The following is a 17,133-nucleotide window of genomic DNA, read 5'->3' on the forward strand; positions in this document are numbered from 1 at the left end:
CTATCTGATCAAAATGGCCCTTTGGTGTGTGCTGTTTGGTGCTATGTTGCATAGAATTAGGAATTTGAGTACTAAAATGGACATGAAAGGTCTTATGACAGTAAAGGTCAGCCATTTTGGTCAGGGAGTTGGTAAACCATGGTCAGCCAGTGTGCTGTGATAAGATTGAATTAAATTAAATCAAATCAAATACTTGTCACAGGCACCATATACAGCAGGTGTAGACCTTACCGTGAAATGCTTACTTACAAGCCCTTAACCAACAATGCAGTTCAAGAAATAGAGTTAAGGAAATATTTACAAAATAAATTAAAGTAAAAAAAAAAAAGTAACACAATAAAATAACAATAACGAGGCTATATAAAGGGAGGACCGGTACCGAGTCAAAGTGCGGGGGTATAGGTTAGTCAAGCTAATTTGTACATGTAGGTAGGGGTAAAGTGACTATGCATAGATAATAAACAGCAAGTAGCAGCAGTGTAAACACAAAGGGGGGGGGGGGGGGGGCGGGGTCATGGGCCACCGTGTTGAGGATCAGCGTGGCAGATGTTTTGTTGCCTACCCTTACCACCTGGGGGCGGCCCGTCAGGAAGAGGGAGCTGTTTAGTCCCAGGGTCCTTAGCTTAGTGATGAGCTTTGTGGGCACTATGGTGTTGAACGCTGAGCTGTAGTCAATGAAAAGCATTCTCACATAGGTGTTCCTTTTATCCAGGTGGGAAAGGACAGTGTGGAGTGCAATTGAGATTGTGGATCTTTTGGGGCGTTTATGCGAATTGGAGTGGGTTTAGGGTTTCCGGGATGATGATGGTGTTTATGTGACCCACGACCAGCCTTTCAAAGCACTTCATGGCTACCAACTTGAGTGCTCATTTAGGCAGGTTACCTTCGCTTTCTTGGGCACCTGGACTTGAAACAGATATTGTGTAAAACAATTAATTTTAAGATTATGCTACCCCGGGTCCTCTCCAAATACTACCGCTGCACCATCGAGCAGTTGACCGGTTGCATCATGGCCTGGTAAAGGAATTGCTCCGTCCACAACCGCAAGGCCATCCAGCGGGTTTTGAAGATTGCCCAGTACATCACTGGGACCGTGCTCCCACCCATCCAGGACATCTACTCGAAATGGTGCCTGAGGGAGGCCCGCAGAATTATCAAGGACCCCACACACCCCAGCCACGAGCTGTTCAATTGCTTACAATCAGGCAGACGGTATCGGAGCTTGAGGTCTGATAACAACAGGCTCAGAGACATTTTCTATCTACAAACCATCAGACTGCTGAACACTTGAACTGGACTGAAAACCTGCTCTTATTCTCCGCACCTTAGCACACATTCACTGACTCACGCACACACCCACACAGACATACACACATCCACATACACACACACACACACACATTCATGCTACACACACATCACGTCTGCTGCTACCAGACTCTTTTTATGATTTCTAAATACTGCACAATTTAAACACTTCAAATCAAATTTTATTTGTCACATACACATGGTTAGCAGATGTTAATGCGAGTGTAGCGAAATGCTTGTGCTTTTAGTTCCGACAATGCACTAATAACCAACGAGTAATCTAACCTAACAATTTCACAACAACTACCTTATACACACAAGTGTAAAGGGATGAAGAATATGTACATAAAAATATATGAATGTGTGATGGTACAGAACGGCATAGGCAAGGTGCAGCAGATGGTATAGAGTACAGTATATACATATGAGATGAGTAATGTAGGGTATGTAAACATTATATTAAGTGGCGTTGTTTAAAGTGGCTAGTGAAACATTTTTTACATACATTTTTCCATTATTAAAGTGGCTGGAGTTGAGTCAGTATGTTGGCAGCAGCCACTCAATGTTAGTGGTGGCTGTTTAACAGTCTGATGGCCTTGAGATAGAAGCTGTTTTTCAGTCTCTCGGTCCCTGCTTTGATGCACCTGTACTGACCTCGCCTTCTGGGTGATAGCGGGGTGAACAGGCAGTGGCTCAGGTGGTTGTTGTCCTTGATGATCTTTATGGCCTTCCTGTGACATCGGGTGGTGTAGGTGTCCTGGAGGGCAGGTAGTTTGCGGTGATGCGTTGTGCAGACTACCCTCTGGAGAGTCTTACGGTAGTGGGCGGAGCAGTTGCCGTACCAGGAAGTGATACAGCCCGACAGGATGCTCTCGATTGTGCATCTGTAAAAGTTTGTGAGTGCTTTTGGTGACAAGCCGAATTTCTTCAGCCTCCTGAGGTTGAAGAGGCGCTGCTGCGCTTTCTCCACCACGCTGTCTGTCGATGTGGATAGGGGGGTGCTCCCTCTGCTGTTTCCTGAAGTCCACGATCATCTCCTTTGTTTTGTTGACGTTGAGTGTGAGGTTATTTTCCTGACACCACACTGCGAGGGTCCTCACCTCCTCCCTGTAGGCCGTCTCGTCGTTGTTGGTAATCAAGCCTACCACTGTAGTGTTGTCTGCAAACTTGATGATTGAGTTGGAGGCGTGCATGGCCACGCAGTCGTGGGTGAACAGGGAGTACAGGAGAGGGCTCAGAACGCACCCTTGTGGGGCCCCAGTGTTGAGGATCAGCGGGGTGGAGATGTTGCCCCCCACCCCCCCTTTCCCAAAACACATGTAAGTATTGGATTATAAATTGTGTGTGCATTCCTGCAATATACTTATGCTAAAATGTTTATTCTATTCTACTGAGCCATTTTACTTTATGTTCATATTCTTCTTTGATTATTTGTTATTGTTGTTGCACTATCAAGAATGAACCTGTAAGTAAGTATTTTCTTGGACTGTGTATACCATGTATCCCGAACATAAGATTAATTCAACTTTAAACTTGATCTGATCTGCACAGTATGTTCATTAGCTAGCAATCAATTGGAATGATTCCAAAAATTTCTCAAATTAACTGACAAAATCACAACATTCCATACAAAAAAATGCAGTCAATCGACAGCCATACACTGGCTGAAATCAGTTGATGATAAGACTTAGACAAGTTGTAAATGCAATAAATACTGATATTATAAACTGGGTGGTTCGAGCCCTGAATGCTGATTGGCTGAAAGCCGTGGTATATCAGACTGTATACCACATTTATGACAAAACGTTTATTTTTACTGTTCTAATTATGTTGGCAACAAGTTTATAATAGCAATAATGCACCTTTTTTGTTTGTGGTCTATAGCCAATATACCATGGCTAAGGGCTGTATCCAGGCACAAACATTGAGACATTTATGGTTTGTTTACATATATACATTAGAGGCTAGTTAAACAGAAAATGTGTATAACACCTGTATAAACTGTATTTATAATTATACGACCAGTGTTGTAAAGCACTTAAATAAAAATACTTTAAAGTACTACTTAAGTATTTTTTGGGGGTGTCTGTACTTTACTTTACTATTTATATTGTTGAGCACTTTTACTTTTACTTCACTACATTCCTAAAGAAAATAATGTACTTTTTATTCCATACACTTTCCCTGACACTCATTACATTTTGAATGGCTATCAGAACAGGAAAATGGTTAAATCCATGCACTTATCAAGAGAACACCCCTGGTCATCCCTATTGCCTCTGATCTGGCGGACTCACTAAACACAAATGCTTCCTTTGTAAATTATGTCTGAGTGTTGGAGTGTGCCCCTGGCTATCCTTAAATAAAAAAAATTGAAATTATTTATTATTTTACTTTTCATACTTAATTAAGTATATTTTAGCAATTACATTTACTTTTGATACTTAAGTATATTTTAAACCAAATTGTTTAAAACTTTTACTCCAATAGTATTTTACTTGGTGACTCACTCTTACTTGAGTAATTTTCTATTAAGGTATCTTTACTTTTACTCAAGTATGACATTTGGGTACTTTTTCCACCACTGAATAGGACAATATTTTAGGTTAACAATAATTATATTACACAATTTCTGATGGCCGTATATATGTACGTATGTTTTGTATAAACTACGTGGGACCACTGAACGCGTGGGACCGAGAGCACGTTTTGAGCAGGGGGGGGCTAAAAGTGGCCAACTGCTTTTTCCCACCCATTTAAAAAGACACGCGCATGCGCATTTACATACAATTTGGACTTAGTCTGTTACACAACTGTTTCTTTCTTCATTCTGCTCGCATCACATCGTCGGCGGTTTCCTCCAACACATTTCACACTTTGCTTTTAACAGATTAATAATTGAAAATGAGTGGAGATCGTTCCCACAACGATAGCCAGGTAACATTTGTAATCGTTTGCCGTGTCATTGCGAAAGAGCTTTGTAGGACATTAAACTCGCTTGCTTTTTTATTTGCCTCAGCAGCCAGGCTACACTAACGTTAGCTAGCTAGGTAACTTGGCTAACTAGCCAATCAACAGTGAATATAATTGCAACAAATGTGACAGAAATACGTGTTTTGTCATACTTTCAATATTGTGTTTTTCAGATAATAAAAAGTAAAGTCCATTCAACTAAACTTTGTGGCTAACTGAGGATGGCCAAGGCACTGTGCGTTAGCCATTTTATCAGACTAGATCAATTGCCAACCATCAGCAGGGTTGCTAGCTAGTCGTTAGCGAGCTAGCCAACAAGTTCAAAGTTATCCAGCTAGCAAGCCATCAATCAAGGAACATGGCTAGTTAACCAATCTTTGTTTTACAATTTGCAGATAGACTCCGGCTCTCGGGTCAATGGTAAGTGTAACGTTAATGTGTCAAACAAATGTCACAATGATTTTCTCCTTCAAATTCTGACGTGTCCACACTGTAGTTAGCTAGCTAACGTTTATCTATCTGCTAACATGGGCTAGTTCGCTAGCCAGACATAGCTAGTTTAGCAAAGGGCAGAAATGGCGTCCAGAGACTAAGTCCTCTGCCTCACTCACAAGCGCCTATTGTTCAAATGGGTGGCTCTTTAATAGCTTTTAGACATTTTATAATCACGATCTGATAACAAATTCTTAAAGAATTGGAGGTGTTTTATTGGTATGCCAAATTAGATGTAGTTGTTGGCCGGCTTAAAATGCCACATTCCGAGTCTAAAAGTAAGGGTTTGGGGGTTGAGAACTTAGTCTCTGCGCCATTTTCTTTTTTCTGTCTAGCGGTCTGACTGTAGAAAACATAGCTGAAGTGCAGATGGCTGTGATATGGAGGGGAAACACGCAGGACCGTTTGTATCAAGACACGATTTCCAGCGGCGGAGGAAGTAAAATCATCTGATGGCCCCGTTTTGCTTTTAAACAACATTGTATAGTCTTATCCGAATGTCTTATGGATAATTTCGTATCATATAGAAGTTCATTTACATTAGCTAGTTGTAGACTAAAGTACAATGCGGGATTTTATAACATCCCTGACATATTTGTGGTGCAAGTTTGACAATGCACATTGACTTCCACTACTAACACAATTTTTGATGACTGAATTCATTGATTTGATAGTTTTGTTGGCATGGTCTAAACCACATGGCCACTGAGGCCTAACAAGTTAAACCCCCAGCATTGGTATTTAACAAGTATGAATGGCCTTTTTAAGGTTTCAGAAGCTACAACATGCTTCCCCTCTCCACTAAGTACACATCTTTTTGTGAAAGATTATTTCTGAACAATTTCAAATAAGGTAATTTCAATTCATTTTTATTTCTCATATGACAGTGTATTTCTTATGGACAAGGACTCCACTCCTAGCCCTTGGGACAGCATGGTTGGCTGCCTCAAAATCCTACAGCTTTGGACAAACTATTCATCTTTCCAGTTTAGTTTTGTGTGAATCTGTTTTGAAGTCCAGATAGGGATTGGGCTTTTAACATGTAAGGGAGTGATTGCAGTCCCAATTCAAATATAAAGTTGTCAGAACACTGCATTGAATGCATTTTCTACTGTGGCACATCTCAGAACAGCCTTTCCTGCATCAAAAAATTCCCTGCTCACAGTGATTTTTGAATGAATACTAGGCCTATATCATATTTGGTTTGTGGTTTTGGTTCTCACCCTCACATTGTGTGCTCCTGAAATGGTTGTGTGTTCATGTTGGTAGAACACGGCACTTGACATGCCATAGTTGTGGTTTCGATTCCCATGGTGGGGCAGTATGGAAATGTGTGCACTCACTACTAAGTTGCTCTGAATAAGAGCGTCTGCTAAATGACTCAAATGTAGTGTGGGCTGTCCATTGTTGGTCAGAACAGCCTATGTCAAGCACAAAACCTGATACCTTGTTAGAACATGGAATACAGGGGTCCAATGGAGACTCAGGGGTTAAGAGTTGTCCCTGTATACATATTTATTCCTTGTTTTGTCTTCCGCAGTAGTGGAGCATGGGGCCCTGAAGTGAAAACAGCCAGTTACCGATTTGCTCTTATTTGTTATATTTAAGATCTACAAGAAACACTGTAATGATATACCCACTACCTACATCATTACAAGGTATATAGGCAAACATCACTCCAAGCTCTGCAAGGGCTTGCCCCAAAGAATCCTCAGGCGAGTTTGTTTATCAATACCACTATACAAATTGTTTAGATTTTATTTCATGGCTCTGATGAACTATAGCCTGCATTCCTACTGCAGTCCCTAACTAATAGAATCTACCGATGCCAACATATTAATTGTATCTAGCATCTGTGTCCTCTTTGGTTTCAAATGCATTTATTGCCTGCCATAGGTGATGTCAGATCATGAGGAAGGGGAAATCTGTTGGTTATTGGTGTGTCGGCCAGTAGCTTGCTGTGGGGCATGAACCTTGTGACTGAGTCCCTTATTTTAAAGCCTCACACCTTTCAAACATGCCTCGATTGCGCTAGGAGAAAGTAATTTAATGTATTATGTTTCTTTGGCTGTCAACTTTTGTTTGACTGCGAAGTACCTGTGCTGTATATGTATCAACTAAGGAGAGACGATTGGCATTCATTTAGCTACCATTGCTGCTTGTAGGGGTTTGGTTAAGTGAAAGCAGATGGACTAGGCCTGTTAGAGCTTGCTCCCTCTTTTCAACCATGTTGATACTGTTTCTGAGTAAAAATGAACCTCAACTGTCAATGGGCACTAGGAGGTGCTGTCTTACCATGTATGGCACATCCTCATGGCCCTAAGTCTGACCTGAATTTTGTTTTACATTAATTTGTGAAGGGTGTTCTGTTAAGTTTTTGGTCTGTCATGAACAAGGTCCCCAAATCCAACTGTGCCTGAAGTTGACTGGAGATGGTCCTATTCTATGTAACCTCTACCAACCAGTAATGTATTCCGGCTGACACGGATGCACATACAATCCGACTGTCAGTATTCAGATTCACACCCAGGTGTTGGATGAGTGTTCTGGCCTAGCACTTCCTGAGCCAAGAGGCACTCTATCTAGTCAGTCATTCAGACATTACAACACTGTCAAATCTTCCCATGTCTTTTTGTGCACATATTTGTATTTTGCGTATATATTTTTTCTCACATTGTCTGTTGGGTATTTCTTTTACTAACCTTTTAGTTTTACCATGGAAACTTGTCTGAACTTGTTTTGTGTGTTTCTTAAGTATAGACTGGAGTATTGTTTACTTATTGTTCCTGGTGCAGTAGATGTTTTCTTTTGTGTTTAGTATTAGCTGTTTTCACTTGCTGGGTTTAGAGAAGGGTTGAAGAAAAGTGGATATATTTACAGAATGTTTCTGTAGCCTAAATGTTTCCTATTCCTTTGGCAATGGTCATTATTTAGCCTTTCCGTCAGTCTGTGTTTGAATACATTTCTTCTTTTGCAGATTCTCATAAGCATAAAGATAAGTACAAGGATAAAGAACACAAACACAAGGACCACAAGAAGGACCGGGAGCGTGAGAAATCAAAATATGGCAACAGGTATGACTCTCCAGTCTTTTTAAGCAGAGTTACATAGGTGAAACTAAGTGCGTCACTGGGGCAGTAATTGACACCCACACATTTGCTTTGAGCTCTTTAACGTAGCTGTTTGTATGATGATTTGTCTGATAAGCAGGGTGTGTATGAATGATCGTAGGACCAGCCAGAGACTCCTCATTGTTTTATTGCTATAGTATATCCTCAAATATACACTCTTAGTTGATTTCCTTATTGGTATGTTCAATCTGATGCTGATTTTATCTGTGAAATTCCAGTGACCATAAGGAGTTCTCGGAAAAGAAACACAGAGAAAAGGAGCGAATTAAGCACGAAGATGTCAGCACAGACAGACACAAGGACAAACACAAGGAAAAAGACCACAGGAAGGAGGAGGTGTGCTAATTATCCAACGGAGAGGGATGCATCGCTGCCATTTTGGTTTAGATGTGCCAATCAGTTTGTCAAATATTTGTCCAGTCTCTTCCACAGTGAAAACCTGCATTTATAGCTCTTAACATTTCAAAAGATGCATGTTTTAACTCTTCGTTGTCATCTTGCAGATCAAGCCGAAGAAGGAAAAAGAGAATGGCTTTGCCAGGTAGGTTTGGTTTATATTGTTAATTTGACATTTGTGCTGCTTACAAATGCTGGTTACATGTCTAGGGCCCTATAAAATCAGCAATTGTATTATTAAAAAATAAAAATACATACTTTTTTTTGCTGCAAAAGTTTGTTTTTCCCCAAATTCAGGTTTTGGTCTCAATCACACTTTTTAAAATGGAACATCCCATGTTGTTTTTCTAAGTCCATAACAATGCTTAAACCACATCTGGAGACCACTTTAAAGGTCTGGAAGAGGCTAAGAAATGTACATTTTTGGATGCAGTTACCCTTTAAGTGCAAGAGATGGTTAGCAATGTTTCTGTAGCGTTTATGTGATTCCAGAGTTTGCTAAATAAATTGCTGCTTGATTGATGCAAGTAATCACGATATCATTCTGCCAGTTAGACATAGGCTACTTTGTATTTAACATTTAATTGAGAAGGTTTTTGAGAGCCTTTCATCTCGACCAGAAGGTTATTATTAGCATCATTGCTAACGTCTACACAGTGTAGACATGTGCACGGGGGCATTCCTGTGCTGTTGCAGGAAAATACTAATCAGATTTTGATCATGTGTTATGATTAACTTGGGCAAATTAATGCATTTTCTATAGTTCAATACATTTAAGTTGATTTCCTACTCATTTCAATCAGTTTTTGAATATTGTTAAATTCCGTTATAATGTCTACATTCCGTGCGTGTTTTCCACAACAGATTTTATAGGACCCTACATATTTGATTTCAAATGCACAATGAATGTACCGGTAAATGTTTGAATTCTATCACCAGCCCTCATCGCATTAAGACGGAGCCGGACAATGATCACTTCTACCACTCTCCCAAGTCCCTGAAAAGACAGCGTGACAATGACGAGTGAGTAGATCTGTACTTAACTCTGTCAACTGGCCCATTTCTTCCTTAGTGTTTGGCCCTGTTACATTTGTATGATAAAAATGTTGGCTGTAGTTGCCATGTTTAGACCAACCCCATCTGTTTTTTCCTCGTTCTGTTGGGAAATGACAATGTTTGGTCATTGTTGGCTTTGCAAGAAGCACACAGCTGCCTTTCGGTATGACTGTAGTTTGGTGTAGAGAAGACAAGGTAGTTGTTGAATCTACCATTAGTCAGGCCTCCTTATAAGGTGTTTATTTTTTATTTTTTTAGAACTGAATTCAAGCCCAAAAAAATTAAAATTGAAAATGACAGAGTGGACAAGAAAGCAAAGAAGAGGAAACAAGATGAGGTACGTGGAAATCTTTGGATTTTATATTTGATATATTTCAGTGATCCGTTGCGAGAAAGGATACTCATGCGTTTGTTTCTTGTAAAGGACATCAAGCCCAAAAAGACACAAAAAAACAAGAAAGGGGAAGTTGCTGACGGGAAAAAGAAAGCAAAGAAGGAGCCTGAGGAGAAGTGGAAGTGGTGAGTGTCATAGTTGCCCTCCAGCTGTGTTGCTGCACAGAGCTTTTGTGAAGGCACACTGACTGCCTCGTTATGGAATGCTCATTATGGTGATGGATAAAATATGGATGTTCTTTGTATCTCTGTTGGACAAAGGATTTAGTTTGTGCATCAACCATCACTTCACGTTGTTGTATCCTGTTGGACTACAGGTGGGAAGAGGAGAGGGCAACTGACGGTTCCAAATGGAGGTTTCTGGAACATAAAGGCCCAGTCATGGCAGCACCTTACGAAACTCTTCCCAGCAAAGTCCGATTTTTCTATGATGGTAAGATTAATATTCAAGTGCTGCTATTTCTGTGACACTCGGTCCATTTATGAGTGGGCTTTGCTGAGTGGAAGTGGAGGGTTTGGCTGGTTGAACAAGTCTGTTGAAATCCCTCTGTAGGGAAGCAGATGAAGCTCGGCCCAGAGGCTGAGGAGGTGGCCACCTTCTTTGCCAAAATGCTGGACCATGAGTACACTACCAAGGATGCCTTCCGGAAAAACTTCTTCAAAGACTGGAGAAAGGTAGTGAATGTTTAAGGCTGTATACCTGGAATTTGCAATTGCATTGCTTAGATTTCTTTCATATTTTTTAGAAATGGTGATTTGGAACAGTAATTCCATACACACATGATCATGACTTGTCGACCTTTGTTCCCTCTTCTACAGGAAATGACCTCGGAGGAGAAGTCTAAGATCACAGACCTGAAGAAGTGTAACTTCAATGAAATGGGGGAATACTTCAAGGCTCAGTCTGAGGCCAGAAAGGCCATGACTAAAGATGATAAACTGGTGAGCAAGAACAATACTTTGTGCTTTTTCTTACATTTGTCCTTTTTTATAACCTCGTTCAGACCACGACTGTCCAGTGAAGTTCTACATGAGGCAGTGGAGGTAATACCTGGAATCTTCAGGCTGGTCCGGTGTTCCAACAACTGTACCCAGATCTAACTAGTTTGTCTCTGGTTCTCTGCTTCTTGTAGAAAATCAAAGTGGAGAATGAACGCCTCCTACAGGAGTATGGCTTCTGCATCATGGACAACCACAAGGAGCGCATTGCTAACTTTCGCATTGAGCCCCCGGGCCTGTTCCGTGGCCGAGGAGACCACCCCAAGATGGGCATGCTGAAACGCCGCATCCGCCCTGAGGACATCATCATAAACTGCAGCAAGTGAGTGACAGGGTCCTGGGTAGGGGTGCAACGGTTACATGTATTCGTACCAAACCGTTTGGTATGGGGACCTCAATCCGGTCCGCACTGTGAACCTAAATGAATACATTAAAAAAAAAACTAGGCCATAAGGCTGTGCCTCTTGAGTAAATCTGAGCTGAGAACATTTCAGGCACTAGTCGTTTTAACAGAATAGCCTATGTGCACATTGTAATCGGAATTCTTGTCTTAATTGGCACGTTTTGTAAGGCGCACCTGGGAACTAGTTCTGTACGATGGCGGGTGGTGGCGTCCATGAACTAGGAGTCTCAATCATTTAAATCTCCAGTTTGGGAACATTTTGGCTTCCCAGTAGATTACGAGAGTACCCTATGCAGCTGCCAACACCTCAAACATGTTGACACATTTACTCCGACATCACCCCAGTATTCCTACCACCGGAGCAAGACGGAAACGCAATAACATTTTACATTTTAGTCATTTAGCAGACGCTCTTATCCAGAGCGACTTACAGTAGAGTGCATACATTTTTATTACATTTACATACTGAGACAAGGATATCCCTACCGGCCAAACCCTCCCTAACCCGGGCGACGCTATGCCAATTGTGCGTCGCCCCACGGACCTCCCGGTTGCGGCCGGCTGCGACAGAGCCTGGGCGTGAACCCAGAGACTCTGGTGGCGCAGCTAGCACTGCGATGCAGTGCCCTAGACCACTGCGCCACCCGGGAGGCTATAAATAAATAAAACACCACTTAGTATCCGCTCTGCATTCAAGCAGCCCATCGAGCGTTGGGCCAGTAACCGGAAGGTATCCACCTTTCCCTTTCCACAGCTGATTACAAACCGTGGGTGAACCATTACACTCATAGTCCTGGGTGCAGGTGGCAATATGAACATATTGAAAAGGCTTACAAAATTTTCTACAGTGCTTTCCCCTTCTCTTGATTATATTAACCGATGGACTGCTTGTTTGGACCAGATTAGTGTGTGTATGTCTGGGTACTTGCTCTGACTCAGCCACTCTATTCTTTCTCTCTCACACAGGGACTCCAAGCACCCCAAGCCTCCCCCTGGTACCAAATGGAAGGAGTTGCGTCATGACAACAAGGTGACCTGGCTGGTGTCGTGGACAGAGAACATCCAAGGCTCTATCAAGTATATCATGCTGAATCCCAGCTCAAGAATCAAGGCAGGTTCATCTTTATTATGGCTCATGGTGGTTGCAGTGATGGTGGGGGCGAGTGACGTCTTGTATTGTTAGCTTTTAATGAAGTCTCTTGAGACGACAAAGTCTGCAATCCTATTCAACATTTCTCAATTAATTAAAGAAAAAAATTATCCCCTGTCTCGCCAATTTCGAAGTATCCAATCGCTGCAACTCCCGCGCAGACTCGAGAGGCGAAGGTTGAGAGCCGTACGTCCTCAAACCCAACCAGGCCGCACTGCTTCTTGACACAATGTCCACTTAACCCAGAAGCCAGCCACACCAATGTGTTGGCGGAAACACTGTGCACTTTGGCGACCGTTTCATCGTTCACTGCGCCACAGGAGCCGCTAGTGCGCGATGGGACAAGAACATCCCTGCTGGCCAAACCCTCCCCTAACCCGGACGACGCTGGGCCAATTGTGCGCCACCCCATGGGTATCCCGGTCGCGGCCGGCTGGGACAGAGCCTGGACTCGAACACCGAATCTCTAGTGGCCCAGCTAGCACTACAATGCAGTGCTTTAGACCACTGCGCCACTCGGGAGACCCAACCTTTCACAATTCTGTTTATTTTTTAAACATATTTGTTCATTGTTGTGCCCCATGTATCTTCCCCCTGGTTGCTGTAATGTTGGTGTGTGTTGATCTGCAGGGAGAGAAGGACTGGCAGAAGTATGAGACAGCCCGAAATCTGAAGAAGTGTGTGGACCGGTTAAGGAACCAGTACCGCGAGGACTGGAAGTCCAAAGAGATGAGGATCCGACAGAGAGCCGTGGCACTCTACTTCATCGATAAGGTGAGACTGCTGCCACACACACAAACACACACACAGCTCCAAGTTTGGTTGTAACATGTTCCCTGTGGTGTTGTGCCCCAGCTGGCTCTGAGAGCAGGTAATGAGAAGGAGGAAGGGGAGTCTGCGGACACAGTGGGCTGCTGCTCCCTCAGAGTGGAACACATCAACCTGTACCCCGAGAAGGACGGCCAGGAGTTTGTGGTGGAGTTTGACTTCCTGGGTAAAGACTCCATCCGCTACTACAACAAAGTCCCTGTGGAGAAGAGGGTAAGGCCTTGAAGAATTGACATTTGGTTCACCAGAACATTTTCTATGTCCTTTTTCACTCAAGTTGAACTACAATGGTTTCCAGATTACTCTCACTTCAGAGAAACTCTCACCTTGTTATTCTTATGAGTTGTAAATATTCTGTCCTCCCTTTCTTAGGTATTCAAGAACCTGCAGCTGTTCATGGAAAACAAGCAGCCAGAGGATGACCTCTTTGACCGGCTCAATGTAAGAACAAAAAAATACTTTCAATTCACGTTACTTGTGAATTGCAGTGTATTAGTCATGTCACTGGACCTTGTGAGGGAAAATGAATACCCTGTTTAACGTGTGGGAATTGGATATCCTCTTGTAATTCTGCGTCTCTTGCCATCAGTCATATTTAATGGTGGCATTCCTCTCTATCCTCCATCTCTCCAGACCTCCATTCTGAACAAGCACCTTCAGGAGCTGATGGACGGGCTGACGGCCAAAGTGTTTCGTACCTACAACGCCTCCATCACTCTGCAGCAGCAGCTGAAGGAGCTCACCAGCCGTAAGTCCTCACGGTCATGAAGCCCCACCCAGAGACAGAGGGTCTAAGAATGCACAACCTACCCAAAACACATTTATCTCATATTCTGGTTCGGAATGATCAGAGGTGGGAACAGGGAGGAGCTGTTGTAGATACATTTACATTACATTTAAGTCATTTAGCAGACGCTCTTATCCAGGGCGACTTACAAATTGGTGCATTCACCTTATGATATCCAGTGGAACAACCACTTTACAATAGTGCATCTAACTCTTTTAAGGGGGGGGGGGGGGGTTAGAAGGATTACTTTATCCTATCCTAGGTATTCCTTAAAGAGGTGGGGTTTCAGGTGTCTCCGGAAGGTGGTGATTGACTCCACTGACCTGGCGTCGTGAGGGAGTTTGTTCCACCATTGGGGTGCCAGAGCAGCAAACAGTTTTGACTGGGCTGAGCGGGAACTGTACTTCCTCAGAGGTAGGGAGGCGAGCAGGCCAGAGGTGGATGAACGCAGTGCCCTTGTTTGGGTGTAGGGCCTGATCAGAGCCTGAAGGTACGGAGGTGCCGTTCCCCTCACAGCTCCGTAGGCAAGCACCATGGTCTTATAGCGGATGCGAGCTTCAACTGGAAGCCAGTGGAGAGAGCGGAGGAGCGGGGTGACGTGAGAGAACTTGGGAAAGTTGAACACCAGACGGGCTGCGGCGTTCTGGATGAGTTGTAGGGGTTTAATGGCACAGGCAGGGAGCCCAGCCAACAGCGAGTTGCAGTAATCCAGACGGGAGATGACAAGTGCCTGGATTAGGACCTGCGCCGCTTCCTGCGTGAGGCAGGGTCGTACTCTGCGAATGTTGTAGAGCATGAACCTACCTAACCTAGATAGTTGTGTGCAGGTGGTCACTTGTAATATGGTGTAAAGTCTATAGCAAGAGTCATAGTCATGTCCATTTTCTCCCCTACTTGTAGCGGATGAGAACCTTCCAGCCAAGATCCTGTCATACAACAGGGCCAATAGAGCTGTGGCCATCCTGTGTAACCATCAGAGGGCCCTGCCCAAGACCTTTGAGAAGTCCATGCAGAACCTCCAGACTAAAGTGAGTCACGGGGAGGACACACGGCCAGTTGACCTGACAGATGAGACGGCTCTTTGCTGATGGGAGAAAAGGAAACATAATACTATTGCTATGATTTGGGATTTTGTTTGGGGTTTATTTGTGACTTGTATTTAGAGTTATGTTTGTCTGCTGGATGCATACTCTTGGTTATTTTGGGAATACTTGGCTCAGTAATGTCTCTTAATAGCTGCATAGTAAGAATCCAGCTATACTTGGCCTTAGTTTCAAGATTATTGACGTTGATAATATTTCTACCAGATTGACGCAAAGAAAGACCAGCTGTCTGACGCAAAGCGGGATGTGAAGAGCGCCAAGGCTGACCTCAAAGTACGGAGAGACGAGAAGTCCAAAAAGTAAGTATGTGGATATGATTGGCTTGTTGAGGCATCCACTGGTACTTGTACGCTGGGATGTAGAAGTAGCTGATTCTTTCCCTTACTCCCGCAGAGCTGTGGAGACCAAGAAGAAGGCTGTAGAGAGGCTAGAGGAGCAGCTGATGAAGCTAGAGGTGCAGGCGACGGACCGTGAGGAGAACAAGCAGATTGCTCTGGGCACCTCCAAACTCAACTACTTGGATCCACGCATCTCTGTGGCCTGGTGAGACATGACCACGAACACGTTGACAATCATGCACAACATCTTGCTTTCTCCATTGCTTGTCCCTTGGCCCACACAATCAGTTGCTCAGGATATGTGGCACATGTGGCTGTCTTTTGATTAGTTAAATGTAGTGAGTGAGTTGAGGGTTTTAGTTTCGAGTGTCTAAACTCCTGGAGGGTTTATCATTCTAATATCCTCCTGCTGTCTCCTAGGTGTAAGAAGTGGGGTATCCCTATCGAGAAGATCTACAACAAAACTCAGCGTGAGAAGTTTGCCTGGGCTATCGACATGGCAGAGGATGACTATGAATTTTAAATCCTGTTTGCGGTTTTATAATTGTGATTTCTATTGTAATTTTATTGGATACTTGTTTTTAGCTTAACCGATTATACAGAATGGCCAGCCTGACAAGGAAATTATAGAATGAGTGTACACTCAACAAGCATGGTGATGTTGAATGTCAGGGGTCAGGACGTATAGGCCATTACAGATGAGCTGGAGGGAGGGGGGACGAGGTGGGTTAGTCTGAGGTCTGGTCGGACGTCAGATTCAAGGGCAGAACTATACCCATACCCAAAGGTGACGCGGTAATCTCTATGATTGGATGAGAACCAGTGGATTGCCTTTTGGTTCTCTTCCTCTTCAGCCACATGCACGACTTAAAGGTGTCTGAACTTTGAACTCTGGGGTCCTATTGCTACTGTATTCAACAAAAAATGACTGCTTTGTGTATTAGATTTTATTATTTTTTTGTTCACTTGGTCTGTATTTTTAGCCCTCCCATGTATTATTAATGGATTCTATATTTTAATAGAGAGAACAGTTAAATCAAATGAAATCCTGAAGTACACCCATGCGCCTTTGAGGAAATTACATGTGATCTCTAGGTATGAGTTGTAGGGGGGATAAAGACCATGAAAGCTGTGTGTTGGTGAGTGTGATGTTTTAAACTGGACTATGTTGATTGTGTACCATAAAGAGGATGCGTTGACACAGAAGGGAAGATGCTACACATGTCAATATTTACATAAGCAGGTAGGATGTGATTAATTTGTTTTACAGTATCTATCAGGGACTGATTTTCAATGTAAATGTGAACCAATCATTTAATTTTTCTCCCCTTGCGTTGCCAGCATCCTCTGGATCTTTCTGCATAGTCTATTTGGTTTTAACTTTATAATTTCTAATGATTGTTTGAGTGGAAAACAACTCCCTTATCTGTTACTTGAAAAAAAAATGCTATTTTAATTTAGTTCATTAAAAATATATTTTTCTTCCAGAAGGGTATGTGAGGGATATCAACTTTGCCAAAAAAAATACCAATCTGTTACAGTTTAGGCAGTTATTTCTTAAATTGTGTTAAAGACTGAGAATGAAGAACATTAACAGGAGTTTCAATGTGAATTTTATTCCACTCTAGTGTTTTTCAACCTCTTCTGTCATAGCCTCCAATCATGTTCTTGTTTTATGCTCATTGTAGGTTGAAAATGAATAAAACCCCTCAACTCCACACTTTGTCTATTTTGTGTTATTGCTGCACTTGATTGATAGGCCTTGCACCAAAGGGA

At 42.8% G+C, this 17,133-nt stretch overlaps 1 protein-coding gene across 4 annotated transcripts; it reads left to right on the forward strand.

The window, feature by feature from the left end:
* Window positions 1-4,102: 4,102 nt before the first annotated feature.
* On the forward strand, window positions 4,103-17,075 carry top1a (DNA topoisomerase Ia). 4 transcript variants are annotated; one of them, XM_055917318.1, is made up of 22 exons: window positions 4,121-4,245; window positions 4,677-4,701; window positions 5,109-5,212; window positions 7,751-7,847; window positions 8,123-8,240; window positions 8,408-8,445; window positions 9,240-9,323; window positions 9,615-9,693; window positions 9,781-9,875; window positions 10,067-10,182; window positions 10,303-10,424; window positions 10,569-10,691; window positions 10,883-11,070; window positions 12,118-12,266; window positions 12,936-13,075; window positions 13,157-13,342; window positions 13,502-13,570; window positions 13,763-13,877; window positions 14,817-14,944; window positions 15,224-15,318; window positions 15,413-15,562; window positions 15,778-17,075. In XM_055917318.1, the coding sequence occupies exons 3-22, from the start codon at window positions 5,143-5,145 to the stop codon at window positions 15,878-15,880; spliced, it is 2,265 nt and encodes a 754-aa protein (XP_055773293.1). In that variant the 5' UTR covers window positions 4,121-4,245; window positions 4,677-4,701; window positions 5,109-5,142; the 3' UTR covers window positions 15,881-17,075. The 4 variants fall into 4 exon arrangements, with proteins under 4 accessions (XP_055773292.1, XP_055773295.1, XP_055773291.1 ...); XM_055917320.1 differs by lacking the exon at window positions 5,109-5,212 and having other exon boundaries at window positions 4,104-4,245; XM_055917316.1 differs by having other exon boundaries at window positions 4,118-4,245; window positions 9,615-9,875.
* The last annotated feature ends 58 nt before the right edge of the window (window positions 17,076-17,133 follow it).

The sequence above is a fragment of the Salvelinus fontinalis genome, chromosome 3 (assembly GCF_029448725.1).
Source record: "Salvelinus fontinalis isolate EN_2023a chromosome 3, ASM2944872v1, whole genome shotgun sequence".
In the NCBI taxonomy this organism is placed as follows: Eukaryota; Metazoa; Chordata; class Actinopteri; order Salmoniformes; family Salmonidae; genus Salvelinus; species Salvelinus fontinalis.